Source organism: Desmodus rotundus, chromosome 4 (assembly GCF_022682495.2).
Source record: "Desmodus rotundus isolate HL8 chromosome 4, HLdesRot8A.1, whole genome shotgun sequence".
In the NCBI taxonomy this organism is placed as follows: domain Eukaryota; kingdom Metazoa; phylum Chordata; class Mammalia; order Chiroptera; family Phyllostomidae; genus Desmodus; species Desmodus rotundus.
The window spans coordinates 155,565,755-155,580,953 of NC_071390.1; the positions used below are offsets into that span (position 1 = coordinate 155,565,755).

A 15,199-nucleotide genomic window follows, 5' to 3' on the forward strand; every position below is an offset into this window, starting at 1 on the left:
CTGGGCGGTCTTGCTTTACGGTGCAAGCTGGTTCTGTTACTTTGATAAACGGGTTCTGAAATTCCAGAACATAGTGTGAACCACATTTGAATATGATTGCAGAAACACCTTCAAAAATCCCCAATATAAAATTTTAATCACCTATGCCTTTGCTTCCCTCCTTGTGAAAATAACTTTGAAATGACTGTACCATATTCTTAAATTAGAACAATACTTCTGTCTCCCATGAATGTAATAAAAATTATTAGGAGTATTTTCATTGAAGGTATAGTTGATTATGCGAATATATGATACATGTATATTTGTGTTCGTTATACAAGTAATGCAGGCTCAGATGTTCGCACTCAGAACAGAACTCTGGGAGGAGGCAGTCATGCCCGGCCTTTTCCCTGTGCAGGCCAGCGCTCTGTTTTCTTCCCAATGGTAGGGCTTTTGTGAAACAGGAAACAGGTCCCATTAGGTTATGGGAAAAATTTATAGGATTTGGAGAGAAAAACTAAATATCCTGCAACGTTTGCCTTTGAAGAGCTGGGAAAGCAGTTCTTGACAGAGAGAGCCTAATACAGCTGTTCTGTGTAGTTGAGGTGAACAAAGCTTTTCTTGACACTAAAGGTCTGTATTGTGCTTGAACATGAACTCTTCTTCATCGATGGAAGGGGTTTTTATTTGACCCATCAAGATTACCAAGCCATACGTCACCATCCCCAGCAAAAATTCAGCGTCATGAAATAGTGATTAAAGTTCGGAAGCCAATTCACGAAATGACAAGAGATTATAGATGCTGCATTTTCTCCTGTTGGTTACTGGAATTAAGTTCCAGTAGCATTGAGGATTTCTGAAAGTATACCCATAAATTATTTAAGTTATATTCCCCAACTTTCTCCTAGATTTTTGGCTGAGCAGTTTGGACAAGTTCATAAATTAGGGCAATGTTGTTTTTTAATAAGATAATTTACTGAAAATGTTTCTGCAGAATCCTGCTTGTGTGGTTAGAGCGGTCGGTAAGCAAAGATCATAAAGGAATAGGTGGTTTGTGATCGATTCCCGAGCCTGTAGGGAACACATGTGTGACTTCAAGCAAGTCACTTGCTTTTCCTCGTCGTGTTTGTCCCATCTCCCTCGAGGGGCTTTTGGGAGAATTAAATGAGTGGGGGCACATGAAAACCTGTTGAAGCAGAAAAGGCACTAAAAATAACTAAATGTAGTTGAACATCCTCAACATGGAACAAATGGGCATTTTGTGTGTTTAATTTTACAGGGAACGAGGGAAACTCTCAGTCGTCACTGCGTTACCCTCGGCGATGCTCTTCGGAAAGAGAATGATTTTGCTCTTATAATTGATGGGAAAACCCTCAAGTATGCCTTAACTTTCGGGGTACGGCATTATTTCCTGGACTTAGCTCTGTCCTGCAAAGCTGTTATTTGCTGCAGGTAAGTTCTTAATATTGTCCGATTTCAGTAGAAAGTGACTTTATCCTAAGTTCCCTGACTCTGAAAGTTTCTTAAAGTTACTCTACCCAGAATTTGTAAATGTCAGGCTATTTATTAGTAACTCAGACTCAAGGTTCCCAAACTGAGGTGGAATTTATCAGCAGGGTTTTTAAAAATGAGTCCTAACAATCGTTAATAGCTACTGCTCACAGTTAGAATTGGCAGGTTTCTTGTTTTTTTCTTTGTTTAAAATCAAATCCTTAATAGGTACTGCTCACAGTTAGAATTGGCAGGTTTCTTGTTTTTTTCTTTGTTTAAAATCAGTTTTTTACCTGCGTTCCCAGCTAGTGTTATTTCTGTAAGGTTCTGTGTTCTGCACCTAGATCTTTGACCCTGCTGCCAGAGTTATGTTGGGGAATGGCGTGAAGGGAGGCACGAACTGAATCGCTTTCCAAATAGCTGAACACTTTCCTGAAGGCTCAGCTATTTGGAAAATAATTACTGACTGTACAGTCCTTTAATTTATAATATCACCCTCTAGTGTATAATATTGCCTATATCCTAAAATAAATTCTGTTTTGAGTTGTCAAGTCTTCGTGCGTAGAACTGTATTTTTGTAAACCACCCTGCCCTTCCGGAACTTCTTGTCGAAGACTCTTGCCCATCTGTTTCTAAACTGTTTAAAATATGTCTTCCTAAACTTTAAGGTAAATTCGTGACTATGCCTAAGGATTCGTAAATACCTAAGGATTTTCCTCTTCACCATCCGGGTACCGAATCTGCCCAGCTGGCTGGTCAGACGAGGTCCAGAGCAGCAGTTCCTCCAGGTCCTCTCCCTTTTTCTGGGAGATGAACTGTTAGCTTCTGAAGAATTTCTTAGAATCTGTGCTTTTAATTTTCTCTTTAAAGCTGTACTGTTTGATTTTATTATTTTATTTAAAATGTATTTACTTTTAAAAGAATGTTATGATTCTTAAACTTTTTTTGGTTTTTGGTTTCGTTTTTTTTGGGGGGGCGGGGAGGGTCCAGGCTTAGTTACGAAATATCCTGTGTGTAATAATACTGTCTCCCAACTTCTAAGCCACGTCATGTAGATATTTCCCAAATTCAATTGAAATATACTTCGTGAAATATAGTTTAAATCATACTTAATAAGTACCCTTTATAAGCACATTTTCAGCCTGTAAAATTATATCATAATCGGAGAATCAAGTTGCTTTTTATTCTCAGTAGCATGTATTAGTAAAAAATATTACTCTAAACCTTTTGGAAAAAAATATTGCACAGATAATATTAGTAATAATTAGGCTTTCTTGCTTACTCATGAAGAAAGAACTAGAAATTAGTTTATCTTCACTGTGTCATTTTCACTTTGGTATCCTTGTGCATTTTATTTTATTTTATCTTTACCCAAGGACATGCTTATTGATTTTCGAGAGGGGGGAAGGGAGGGAGAAAGAGAGGGAGAGAAACGTCGGTGGGAGAGGAAAACACTGACCAGTTGCCTCTGGTACGTGCCCTGCCTGGGATCAAACCAGGGACCTTTTTCGTGTACGGGTCGATGCCCCTGCCAACTGAGCCACACCGACCAGGGCCTCATGCTTTTTAAAATGTGTTTCCAGTAACTTTTCTTGGTTCCTTGCTAATCTCTGTAAGACTTAGTAATGCGCAACCCTGACACTTCATCAGGATAATATTGCGCCAGACTTGGTTGTTTAATCATTGTCACTAATGGGATCACAAGGATCAAGAAAAGTTTTCTCGAAAACACATTAAGTGACAAGACTGTTGGCGTCTGTGTGGAAACAAAACAGAGCCCAGAGCTATTTAGATAAAAGGACTAGTTCCCTGGAGTCTGCAGCATCTGTCCTGTGCCTACGGTGTGCTGGACCTCGATGGTGCACACACAAGATGAACACACTTTCCCGCCGGCTCCCCTTCCTGTGTCTCTCCTTCTCTTCAAGTAGAAGGAATCACAACTGGTTTGAAAGATGTGGGAGGCCACTTTTCAAAATGCGGCCCCAGCAGCTGAGCCTCATTCTTACAGCATTGCTTAACACAGTACCTCCCACCATTCTTCAGAAAGTTGAGCCACAAATTAAACAATAGCAGAGGGAGAGAAAAACTAGCAAGCAGCGTCAAGGGAGGAAAAGTATGTTCTGTGCTTGTGAAATTCCCTCCCGAGATCCTTGTTCTGGACGCTCACGAGTCACATGGACCTCGGGGCTCCTCCAGGTCCCCCGGAGGGACTCACACCCCGCCGTGCACGTGCAGCTCAGCTCTGCAGCCCAGCTGATAAAGATGTGTGTGGCCCCTCCCTCCCTCCATCCTGCTTTATGTGCGTTGGAGGACCACGAAGGTCCCTGTGCAGACACTGAGGTTTATTTAGAGTTTTAGGCTTGCTTTCTCATTTTGCTTTTTTTTTTAAGTAAAATATATTTCCTCAGCTTTTTTTCTTCTAATTGCCTTCATACTCCCTTTTCCCATAAGGACTGTGGTTCGGCTTCCGGTCTGGCTCTGAGAATTCATCTAAGCCCATAATTACATCAGTGCCCCTGCCCAAGTTATATCTCTGCACCTTTTTGGCCTGGTGCCTCCTGGCATTTAACTGTTGGCACAGACCGTCTTCGTGTCATCGAGCTTACTGACCTCGAAGTGTAATCTCCACGATAATGCTCCTCCCCCTGGGCAGGCCTAGGTGAGAAATTCTGTAGCTCACTCTTTCCTGTGACACGCGAGTGTCACTCCTGGGTTTTTAGATGATTACCATCTCCCAGCCTCGGGAAATTCTCTATTTTACTTCATTATAAGAGATGCTCCCGATAAATACTGAATATTATTTCAAAATACAATACAGTAGTGTTTCCCAAATTCATTTATGTTCACTCTAGCCCGATGGGCTTTCCCCCAGGCTTCTTTCCAATCTATTTCTTGTCAGTCTGTGCAGGAAGACGGTGGAGGGAAGGCCTTCCCTTAATGGATAAGGAGGCCCTCCACACTAGTGACATCTTTCAGCCTTCCATCAGCCTCTTTCTGCCCTGCCATTATCAGCATAAAGGGCAGAAGGCAGTTTTTAGCGTTTGCCTCATTGACACAGTTATGAAAGATGAGCGTTTTCCCCGAGGAGTCTGCAGTGGAATTGAAAGAAACAGTTGTTCTCCGTCGGTAGTCACAAAGTCTCTTACCACCATTTTCTGAAGGGAAGATTCAGAGACAGAAATAATTCCCTCGCCCCCAAATTATTCAGGGCTTTGGCGTCCTGGTTTTGGTTTACAGAGGGAAGGTTGCATGTTATTCCTCAAATATTTTTTTGAGTATGTAAAATCCAAGCAGTAAAATGAAATCTGGTTTTATCGGTCTACCCGGTACTGTATGTTCATGACTACCACGCAGCTTTCTTTTTTACCTCTGTGCACACTTACCTGTGCAACCTGAGTAGTTTAATGGAAAACATGCATCTCCTGTTAGGGCCGTTTCTGATCAGTGTTCCTGGTAATAAACGTAAACTACGCCGTGTGGGCCTCCTCCCTTCTGTTCTCTTACTCAAGTACACTGATTCTTATCGTTGGATGTGATCACAGATACTTTTGAAGAACAAATGAAAGTTACGAACCATCTCCTCCAAAATGTACACATGCATACACATGTGTAGAAGTAAATGCACCAGCTTAGGGGTTTCACAGACTCCCCGAAACTCCCTGGACGGGTAGAGGAGGAAAAAGGCTCACTCCAGCAGTTGTGGAGATTTGTGTACACAGGTAACATCAGGAGCTAATCTGCAAAGTAATTTGATGAAAATAATTTTTCATCTCTGTTACCAATAGTTTATGCCCTAAGTTCTTACAGCTTACATTATTGGTGTCCTGACATCTTAGTTGGGGATTCCCAAAATTCTTGTTCTAATGCTCCCTCTCTGGCACTGCAGATACCTAAGGGTATCTCTCCAGCCTTGGTTTTGTGACCTGTGACATGTGGAGCTTAGCATGTAGCCGTCATTCAAGTCCTCCAGGGAGCCTGATGTCTGAAGCAGCCAAGAATGGAGCTTCTCTGGCGTGGAGAGGTGGGGAGCCCTGCATACACGCACGCTTCCTGGGTCCCCTCCTTCCAGTGCAAGCGCTTCTGGGCCAGAAGATTTCTCTGAACCCTTTCTTTCTTCCTTTTTTTTTTTTTTTTTTGGATGAACCATACTTCTGTTGGCCACTCAGTTCTGGGAAGACTCTGTCTACTGCTTGGATTAACTTAATTTGGGGAAGCATCTGTTCCCCCTCTCTTAATATTCCCTCCAGAAGAGAGTGGGGATGTTGCAGTGAAGTACTGCCCTGTGTTAAATCACATGTGGTTTCCGAGATCCTCGTCAGTTCACATAACCCAGCCTTTCAAAGAATTTTACATTTTTTTCTGTAGTTGTCAGTTCAGTTTAAACATATATTGAAACTTATGTCCTGTGACAGTTGGTTGAAAATTGGCCTAGAGCCTCCAGCTTTTAGACTGTCTAGTAATCACCGTTCTTCCACATAATTTATGTACTCATGTCTTCTGTAAAGCAGAAGTTAAATTGAAGTGAGCATTTTTCCCTACTTGCAACATCTCTAATCAAAGTTTAACCCCCGTTTAGGCGATTTCCCCACAGTGCATAAAAAAACACTTGACCTCAGTGAGCGTCGTCACTCGGGAGCAGCATTCCAGGCAAAACCTTTCACCTGGGTCCCATCGAGGGACCCTCCGAAAAGAGGTCTGAAGGGACACTTTGCATACTTTCTGTTGTAGCTTGAGTGCATTAAATAAAGAATTTCTTTACTTCCTGAATCTACTTCTTTAAATTTTTTGAGATTGTTTTAAACTTTAAGGATTTCTCTGAATAAATGTTCTAGTTAAAGAAAGAGTCGTCAAAAAGCACAAATGACGCGAATAAATGCTCAGCAGACATTCCTTTAAAAAAACAAAAAAAGCTGGAGAACATCGTTGGATGCCAAAGCAGATGTTTGGCTTTGAGAAAACTCACAAACTATTAACAAATATCAACTCTATACTGGCTTCCAAGATAATATGAATAAATGTTGGAATTGTTGAGAGAGTATTTCTTTCACACATGGCTAAAGGAGGACATAGTGAATACATTTTATGATTTCTTAAAATTCCCATATTTCTCTTTAACATAACATAACAATAAGGTGCTCAGCCCTGTCGATCCTACTTGCTATTCTACCTCTGCTGAATGATGTTAAAGCACCTGCGTGGTATACAGTTAGGATGTGTACCACCAGGGAAGTTCGTATTTGACGGCAACATATCTGAAATAAATGCGAAATCTCAATGCTGTACAATCTCACTGTAATTGGATATTACGTAGTTTTAGAAGTGACTCAACTAGGATGAACCACCGTGACCAGCACAATTGCACACGCACGCACACACACACACATCTGAACCGCAGATTATATAAATACTCTGAGACGACAGAGCAAATCCGTACTGGGAAGTACATGAAGTGCAAGTGTACGGGTCAGTGAATGGTCACAACGTGAACACACTCCTGTATCGAGCAGCCACGCGTGCCAAGAGCCCAGACACCCCCTAACGCTCCTTTCACCTCCAACTCTCCGCAGAGTAACTGCTCTCTCTATTTCCATCACCAGCCTCTTAAATGGTGTTATTCATTTTAGCCTTTTTCTGTTTTGTGTCTTCCTAACTTGGAATAAGTGTATAGATCTTCTACAACTGCATTCCAATCTTTGATGATTCTCTTCTGTACAACAACTGTGCGCACAGAACTCTGCAGCTTTCCAGGAAAGGCCTCCCAGGAGCTTCCCATAAATCCATACATCAGCACTCTAATGCTCCACGCAAATGCAAATCCACCTAATGGATCGCTTACAGTTCTCCTGCAATTCTTCGGTGATAGAATAAAGGGCTTCATTTTCCGGTTTGCTAAGGACGTGATATATGGAACCTGCCACATTTCTCCGATCTGTCAGCCTGCTGACCTGAAGATGAGGGATAGGGAAGCATTGAGTTAGTTTGGCATTTTGGGTTCTCCTTAAATCCATGATGGTTCCTAGTGATGACTATCCATTTAATAAGCTGTCTGAGCCAGCCCAAATCACGGCAAATTAAAGGCTTAGTGTTTGGGGCCAGGCTAGAGTTCCAGGAGTCAAGACCAGGTGGGATGTGGGCCAAGAGTGTCTAACAGCATCAGGCCATGGAGTAAAGGGAGAGGAGAGACAGCATCCCAGGGGGGAGATGGTCTTGAATACAGGAGAACAAAAGGCTTATCACCTCGGGATCAGACAGAGAGACAAGTAATGAATGAGAAGCTTCGAGTTAGGGCAGGAAAGAGGAGGTGATTCCAGCTTGAATTCTCTCAGAGCGGGGCAGTATTTTACAGAGCAAAGATGGGCAAGGCTTCTCTGTAAAGGGATAGATAATAGATATTTTAGGCTTTGTAGGTGATACGGTGTCTGCCTTGGTGGCGTGAACTGATGGAGAAAACAGGCCGCTGCCTGGATTTGGCCCTGGGGCCACGTCAGCCAGCCAGCCCCTGCTGTGCAGTGTCTGTGGCTACGAATGAGTGTAGAGGGAGTTGGTTCTGACAGGCTTACCTAGAATATTGATGGAGTTTATTCCGAGTGCCCTCACCAGTAATTTCCAGACTGTCTTCTTGAAAATGGGGACCTTTCCCCATCTCACCTGGCATGTTTCCCCTTCTCCGTGCTTCCTCAAAAATGACTGACACTCTTTCTGTGGCGACCGCTGCACAGTCCAGAGATGCCGTCAAATTTCTCTGTGCTCTTGGATTCAAGATAACCCCTAAAATGAGGATAGTTCCAGCAGTCAGTTTGTTTTTAAATGAGGTGTCAATAAATATTTATATGTCTCAGCAAGGAAAATAAGAGGAACCCAGGACCACAAACATCAGATCTTGCCTTGTCACCAAAACGACCTTCCTGTGCCCTAGAAGTGCCAGCAAGGTACAACCGGGTAATGCCCGTGTAGGATCAGGCGGGAAGATGGACAAGCTAGCCTTCGCCCGAAGCTGCAAGCACCCCGGAGTCTTAAACTGAAACAAGTTCTCGTATTTTTGTTATTTAATTTTTCTCTTCATTCCCGATCACTTGCTCTTCACTCTGCCTTAGGAAAACAATCTCAGGTAGTTAATATGTTCCCATCTTCCCTACTTTATTTGCACACATGTAGCTCTCAAAAATATGTGATGTTGTTATATGTGTGTTGAATTAAGGGATAGATACATATTTATAATAATACTTCACCATAAATTTTTGCTCTTTTGATTTTTGTACAATTTTAAGATCTGTCCATGTTACTAGATGTAGAACAAGTTTATTTACTTTCACTACTACCAATTTCATTAATTTTTTCCTTTATGGTTTGTGCTTCTTGAATACCAAGAACATCCTACTCACAAAGATATTCTATTTTTTTCTTCTGTTAATTTCAGAGCCTTCTGTTGTCCACATAGGTTTCTCATTCATAGTAGGAGTCTATTTTTGTGCATCTTATGAAGGAGAGGGATCCGGTGTTGCTCACTTCCACACAGGGAATGAGCTCCCCCAGTACCACTCACTGAACGGTCCCCCGTTCCCGGGGCCAGGATGCCGTGTGCTCCAGCACTCAGGCTCTGAGGCCGGACTTCCAAAATCTAAGCACAGGCTGCACCTCTTACTAGCTGAGTAACCCGTGGCCTAACGTCTTCATCTTTGAAGTAGAGATAAAAATAATTGTTATCATAAAGGTGTCAGGAACAAATGGGTTAATATATGTATTCAAGGCACTGGCAGCTATTCTTAAAAATTATGTTATTCTTAGAAACACCATCAGATTTTCTCTATGTGGCCTGCTTGAATATTTCTGGTAAGAGGAATACTATCATACGTAAAGATCTCTCTCTGAGCCTTATGGCCTCTCCTGTGTCCTAAACACTATTTTGTCTGGTATTAAAATCACTGACCTGGCATTCCTTTATTTCCTGTGTGCCTTCTCTTTTTTTTCCCCCCGAGTGGTTATATTCAATCCTTCTGTATAATATAGTGACTAAGAATGCTGTCTCTGAATCCACACCACTTAGGGCTGATCCTGACTTCACCACTCACTTGCTGGTTTACCATAAACGATATAATCTTCCTTTTCCCCTGTGTCTTCATTTGTAAAATGAAAACATTAGAGACTTATCTCGCATAGACTTTTTCTGAAAATGGAAGAGCTTAGAACTCAAATACGTGTTGTCTTACGTGTATTAACTGTCATTATAAAGTGTGTCTCTTTTAGACACCAACTTCCTGGTCCTGTTTGTTTTTAATTCAACCTAAGACTCTGTCTTTCAATCAGTGAGTTTAACCCATGTATATTTATCGTAATTATTGCTATCTTAGGCCTTGTTTCTCCTATCTTATTTTCTGTTTTTCATTTACTATGCTTTTCATTGCTTTTTTCTTCCCCTTACTTTCCATACTGTCTAAATCAGATTTTCTGCTGCTGGCTTGAAAGCTTTACAATCTGCGTCTAATCTATGTCTGGTTATTTCTATAGTTTTCACAACCATATTTGTGCTTATTATCTATGTTACTATGTCTTCCTTTCCCTGCCCCTTCAAAGGTATTAAAGTAATTTTGTGTGTTCATCGAGTGTCAGATCTTATTTCTTTGTAAGTAACCTGCTTTTTCTCTCTAGAAGCTTTCAGAAATTTTTCTTAATTTAACCATAATGTGTCTACAAGTAGGTACCTTTTCTTACATTTCTTTTTGGCACTGAATGAGTCCTTTCAGTCTAAGGCCACGTCTTTCTTTAACCCTGAGAAATTATCACTCATTCCTTTTCATTGTGACCCTTTTTATTCTCTTCTCCGACTCACATTATATGTATGCAGTCATCTCTATTCCTCCATATCTTTTCATTTTTCTTTCAATCTGTTCTTTAATTTCCTCCTATCTTTTGGGACAGTTTATTTATTTGAACTTTTTTTTACTGTTGTTCAGTTACAGTTGTCCTGCCTTTTCCCCATTGCTCGCCCCTACCCCGTCCCCCCCCACTCCCACAGTCAATCCCTCCCATTGTCTGTGTCCGTGAGTCCTCTATTCCTGTTCCTTTTCTTGCTCCTTCCCCTTCTTTCCTCCATTATCCCCTCCCCCTCCCTTCTGGTCACTGTCAGTTTGTTCTTTATTTCCAAGTCTCTGGTTGTATTTGAACTTTTAAGCTCTATCATATTGACTACTCACTTTACTATTGGCTTCTTTCTTTTAGCAGTTATATTTTTGTATGACTTATTTATTATCCAGTTGGTTCTATCTTCCTGTATCTTTCCAAGGTTTTTTTTAATCGCGCTTCTTTTAAATTCTTCTTACATATATTTTTACTAGTTCTACTTTCTTATAAGTCATTTATTGCCTTTGTGCTTATGATCTTCTGTCTTGAAAGTTTTCCCTGTGAGACCACATTTCCCCATTTGCCCAAATGAGAGAAAGGTAAAAGCTAGGTCCTAACTTAGATGAAATTAAAGACAGGCCTGACTCTGAGCTCAGCGAATCTCTGTTTTCCCTACTTCTTTACCCACCACACCTCTTGTTAGAGGCAGCCACATTCTGAGAGAATTGGGTGACTTTCAAGGGTCTGTCGTCACAGGCATGCTATTGGCATCTGTCCCTGCCTGGCTGCATGCCCTGAGGTTGCCCACATATCTCTGATGTTCCTGTTTCAAGGCGTGATGGGAATCTTCCTGGGGTCTTAGCTTCAGGGGAAGATACTCCTGTCTTCAGGATATATTGGGGATACTCCTGGAACTGGGATGTTATTCTTCAAGCATGTTATTTGGGGGGACTTTCTGTTTTCACCGCTCCACGCCTAAGCCAGAGTTTACAGTTGTGATGAGCGAGGTGCCCCTTTGCTCCTTCCAGCCCAGTCTCACGCCCCCTCACACTGGCCAGCCTGGGCCTGCACCGGGCACCGTGGGGAGTGAACAGTGCAGCTGAAAAGCTTCCCGCCTGTTTGTTCATCTCGGCCCCTGATACACCACTCTCCCTCTGTGCCATTTACTTTCTAACAGGTGTCCACCCTTTCCGGTTTCCCCTCACACCCATTGCTTAGAGGCTATGACAGTCACATTCATCGTGACATGCAGAGGCCCCTGTCATCCGGCTCCAGTCCATTCTGAATATACCTCTTTCTATTTGAATTAGGAGTATGTTTTCTTCTCCACCTAACAAGTATTCACCTCTTTCCCATGCACGTGAGAAAGCCTGGAAAGTTCAAAACCCTAGAGTAGAGTTCCTCCATTCTCTAGACACGGATCACCCAGACTGCCCCCTAACAGCGAACAGTCAGAAATGAATGAGTTACAAAGTTAGTGTCATGAGATGAGATGAATCTCTTTTTCTTGCAAAATTTCCATTCAGTTCCACTACCATTTTCACATCTGCTGCGTGCTGCGTACAACACTAAGTTCCAGACAAACTAGATGACTGACATATATATATTTTTAAAAATAAATAGCACAATGGACAAATTGTTCTATGACATGAATACTCCAATAAAAATTCCTACTAGGAAGAGTTTTCTTTTTAGTGCCTTTTACAATATTGCCAGCTAGTAATTCGGGTGCCTATGCGCACATACACGAACACACACACATTCACGCATATTCAAATATATGCTGTCAATATGATCGATCACTGTTTTAAATATTATCTGAACCATTGAAATGGAAAAGAGTAGTAGTTTACCTACAACCACCTAAATCCATAAGAGAGAAGTCTTGCATCTAAAATGCATTGCAAAGGGAAATCTTTTTTCAAGCTACTTTCCTTTTTGTGTCCCGTGGAAAGGCCATCTGCATTTGATTTCTGCAGCCTCCATCCCGATGTAATGAGGCCCCCTGATGCCTCTGGCAGCGCAGGACCAGCAGATGCTGCGTCTGGAGGCGAGGAGAGCGCCCACTCTTCGTGCACTTGAATACCACAGTTCTCTGACCTAGAAATGGTTGAGTGTTGCACTAGGTACCATATGCTAAGTATTGTTTATAGGGTTTGCTATGTAAGTGGCTGTTTCCATTCCAGTAATAAACTGGTGGCGGGTTTCTAGGAGGTTGTGACACTTGTGCAGTTTTGGTGCGTGGAAGACAATTTTTTTGCCGTGTTTTAATTCCTCCTCGACTTAAAACTTTTTAAGAGCTTCGCAAATTTCAGTTCAAGAAACAATCACGGAAGATCTCCTAAGTTTTTCTCTTAGGTTTTTCTCTCTCTTTTTGTAATTTCTTTATTAGTCAGCAGAATATGGCTCAATGGGGAATGGAGTGATATTCCCAAGGAGAAATCTTCGGAAGTTTGTTGCGAGGGAAAGTACAGCAGATCCGCACACTAATGAGCCTGATCTCCAAATAGTCCCCAGGAGCAGCCCTCGAGCTCAGTAAACACAGGGGCTCTGTCCACACCGAGTCACTGTAAAAACATTTCAGGATAATAAGGAATTACTATGTTCCTCCATGTTCTTTATTTTTTTCTAGATTTGCCTTCTTTTACTTACTTATTTTTAGAGAGAAGGCAAAGGAGGGAGAAAGAGAGGGAGAGGAACATCAATGTGTGGTTGCCTTTCACATGCCCCCCACTGGGGACCTGGCCCACAACCCAGGCATGTGCCCTGACTGGAAGTGGAACCAGTGACCCTTTGGTTCACAGGCTGGCACTGAGCCCACTGAGCCACACCAGCCAGGGCTAGATTCACTAGTAACTTTTATGTTCACAGTGTAAGTTATTGAGGTAAGATTGTATCATCAGCGTAATTTTTACGATAGAAGATATTCCAAGGTTATTAATCTAAAATACAATCCAGTAAGATAGATTATTGTACCCTTTTTGGCTACCTACAGAAAGTCCCTTAAAATGTTCCTTATGATGTGTCTATGTGTATACCTGCATATATAATTTTTATCCATTTTTCATTCAAAGAGGTGATTCATTGAGCTCATCTCATTAAAAGAGTGCAAAATGAGGCTCATATCATTTGGGCCACTCTATATATATTCTAGTTTCAATGGTAAAAAACTTCCAGTACTACACTCTAATGTTCACAGGGCCGTGAGAGTTACTACACGGCAAATAAAGAAAGTAATGAATAGCATGTGCAGAAAGTACAGCCAAAATAGCATCTGAAAAGCATACTGCGCTCAGCGCACTGCTAGGCTGTGTCGCAAAGGACCACCCTCTGTCTGTGGAGCCACGGGGAAGAGAAGCAGACCCTTACAGGACGTGTTGGGTACGCGCTATTCTGCTACAGGGGCTCTGACTTCTCCTGGAGAATAAAGAGCAACGGGAGAAGAGAAGAGGACTGTGAATAATTTACATCCTAATGCAGATCCGTGAGTGGTAAATATTTGTATCTAGGGTAGAAAACAGTGCTTGTATGACATTTCTGGATTTTACATGGGTCACAATGGGTGTTTGTAAAATTAAGGTTTTAAATATTCTCAACCATGGATGTGTGGATTTTGACAGACATTTGGAAGGATTCACTTGCATAGTGATTGTGTTCTAGATCGGAAATCTTCACCTGGTGTGCCGCAAGAATTTTTAAAGCAGGCAACACCTGGCTATTTAGTCAGGAGCACTGACCTCTTTTCCCTTGGATTGTCAAATTATTTTTTTTTTAAAAAGACAGCAACACAACGATAGCTGTCCGGTGTGAATGAATAAAAATTATACCTATTTTTTGTCAGATCGGCAAGAAATATATTTTTTGGCTTGCCGCAGGACTTTAGTAATTAGTGTGTGTGTGCCATGGGATGAAAAGGTTGAAAATAGCTGTTCTAGACTATTATGGAAATTGTACAAAGTGGAAGCAAGTGTACAAAAGAAAAGGAAAGGAACTTTAATGAGTGAAGTAAGTGACCTTTTATGAGGTAGGAACAAAACAGTGGGAAGGAATATATTGTGGATAATTTTTAACATGAAGTTAAAAAACTTTAATGTATGCTATTTCTTTTACCTGCTATGAGCTTTCCTTGTTGAGACCAAGTCAAATTCTAGCTCATCAATCTAATTTCTATATCCTCCAGCATCGTCAGGTACTGCGAATTATATCAAAAAGCTTTATGCTGCACTCATTTTTAATGTCTTGTCATTTATTTTGCCATCTTGTAGCCCCTTTGTATAGCAAGGAACAATTTTTTAAATGGATGCTTTGAAAACATAGAGGATCATTTCAACTGATTTCGGCTTGGGTACCTGGAGCCCCCTGAAACCACATGTCTTCCCTGAGGCGTGCTGGCGGGTGCCCCCAGCACCTCACGCCAGAGAGGGAAGGTCGCTTGTTTGTGCATCCCCACTCTTTGCTTCCAGGGGCAGACGGAGTGTTTACCGGATATCAGTGGGTGCTTCTTCCCTAATCTCTTTATTCCTGTGCTGCTGCTTAAAGTCATCCTCCCCTATTTAAATATGTCCTAAGTCTTCAAAAGAATAATCTAGTCAAAACTGTTGCCAGAGAAACCAGGTATAATGCTCTAGAAAGACTTTTTGAGTTGGGTGAAGGGCAGCATTGCATTCTGGTCTTCACTTTAATGAGAGCAGCCATGGATGGTACCTCATGAGGGAGGCTCCTGCAACCAAAATATGTAGAATTGCAAACGCAGACCCCTAGGCAAAGAAAGTAAGGTTCTTTGAAACCCTGCATCACACGTGTGTACATTATATTTTGAGTTAACGTTTGAAGTAGGTGTATTTTATTTTTTATGAATCCCCACTTAAATCTGACATCTATTTAGCATCCA

At 41.7% G+C, this 15,199-nt stretch overlaps 1 protein-coding gene across 7 annotated transcripts in view; it reads left to right on the forward strand.

Annotated features, from left to right (window-relative positions):
• ATP8A1 (ATPase phospholipid transporting 8A1) overlaps positions 1 to 15,199 on the forward strand; it is a 211,340-nt gene that overhangs the window by 146,910 nt on the left and 49,231 nt on the right. For all 7 annotated transcript variants that reach the window (XM_071221301.1, XM_024573893.3, XM_024573897.3 and 4 more), the window contains one exon: positions 1,259 to 1,431. In XM_071221301.1, the coding sequence (XP_071077402.1) occupies positions 1,259 to 1,431 (173 nt within the window). The remainder of the gene's footprint in view (positions 1 to 1,258; positions 1,432 to 15,199) is intronic.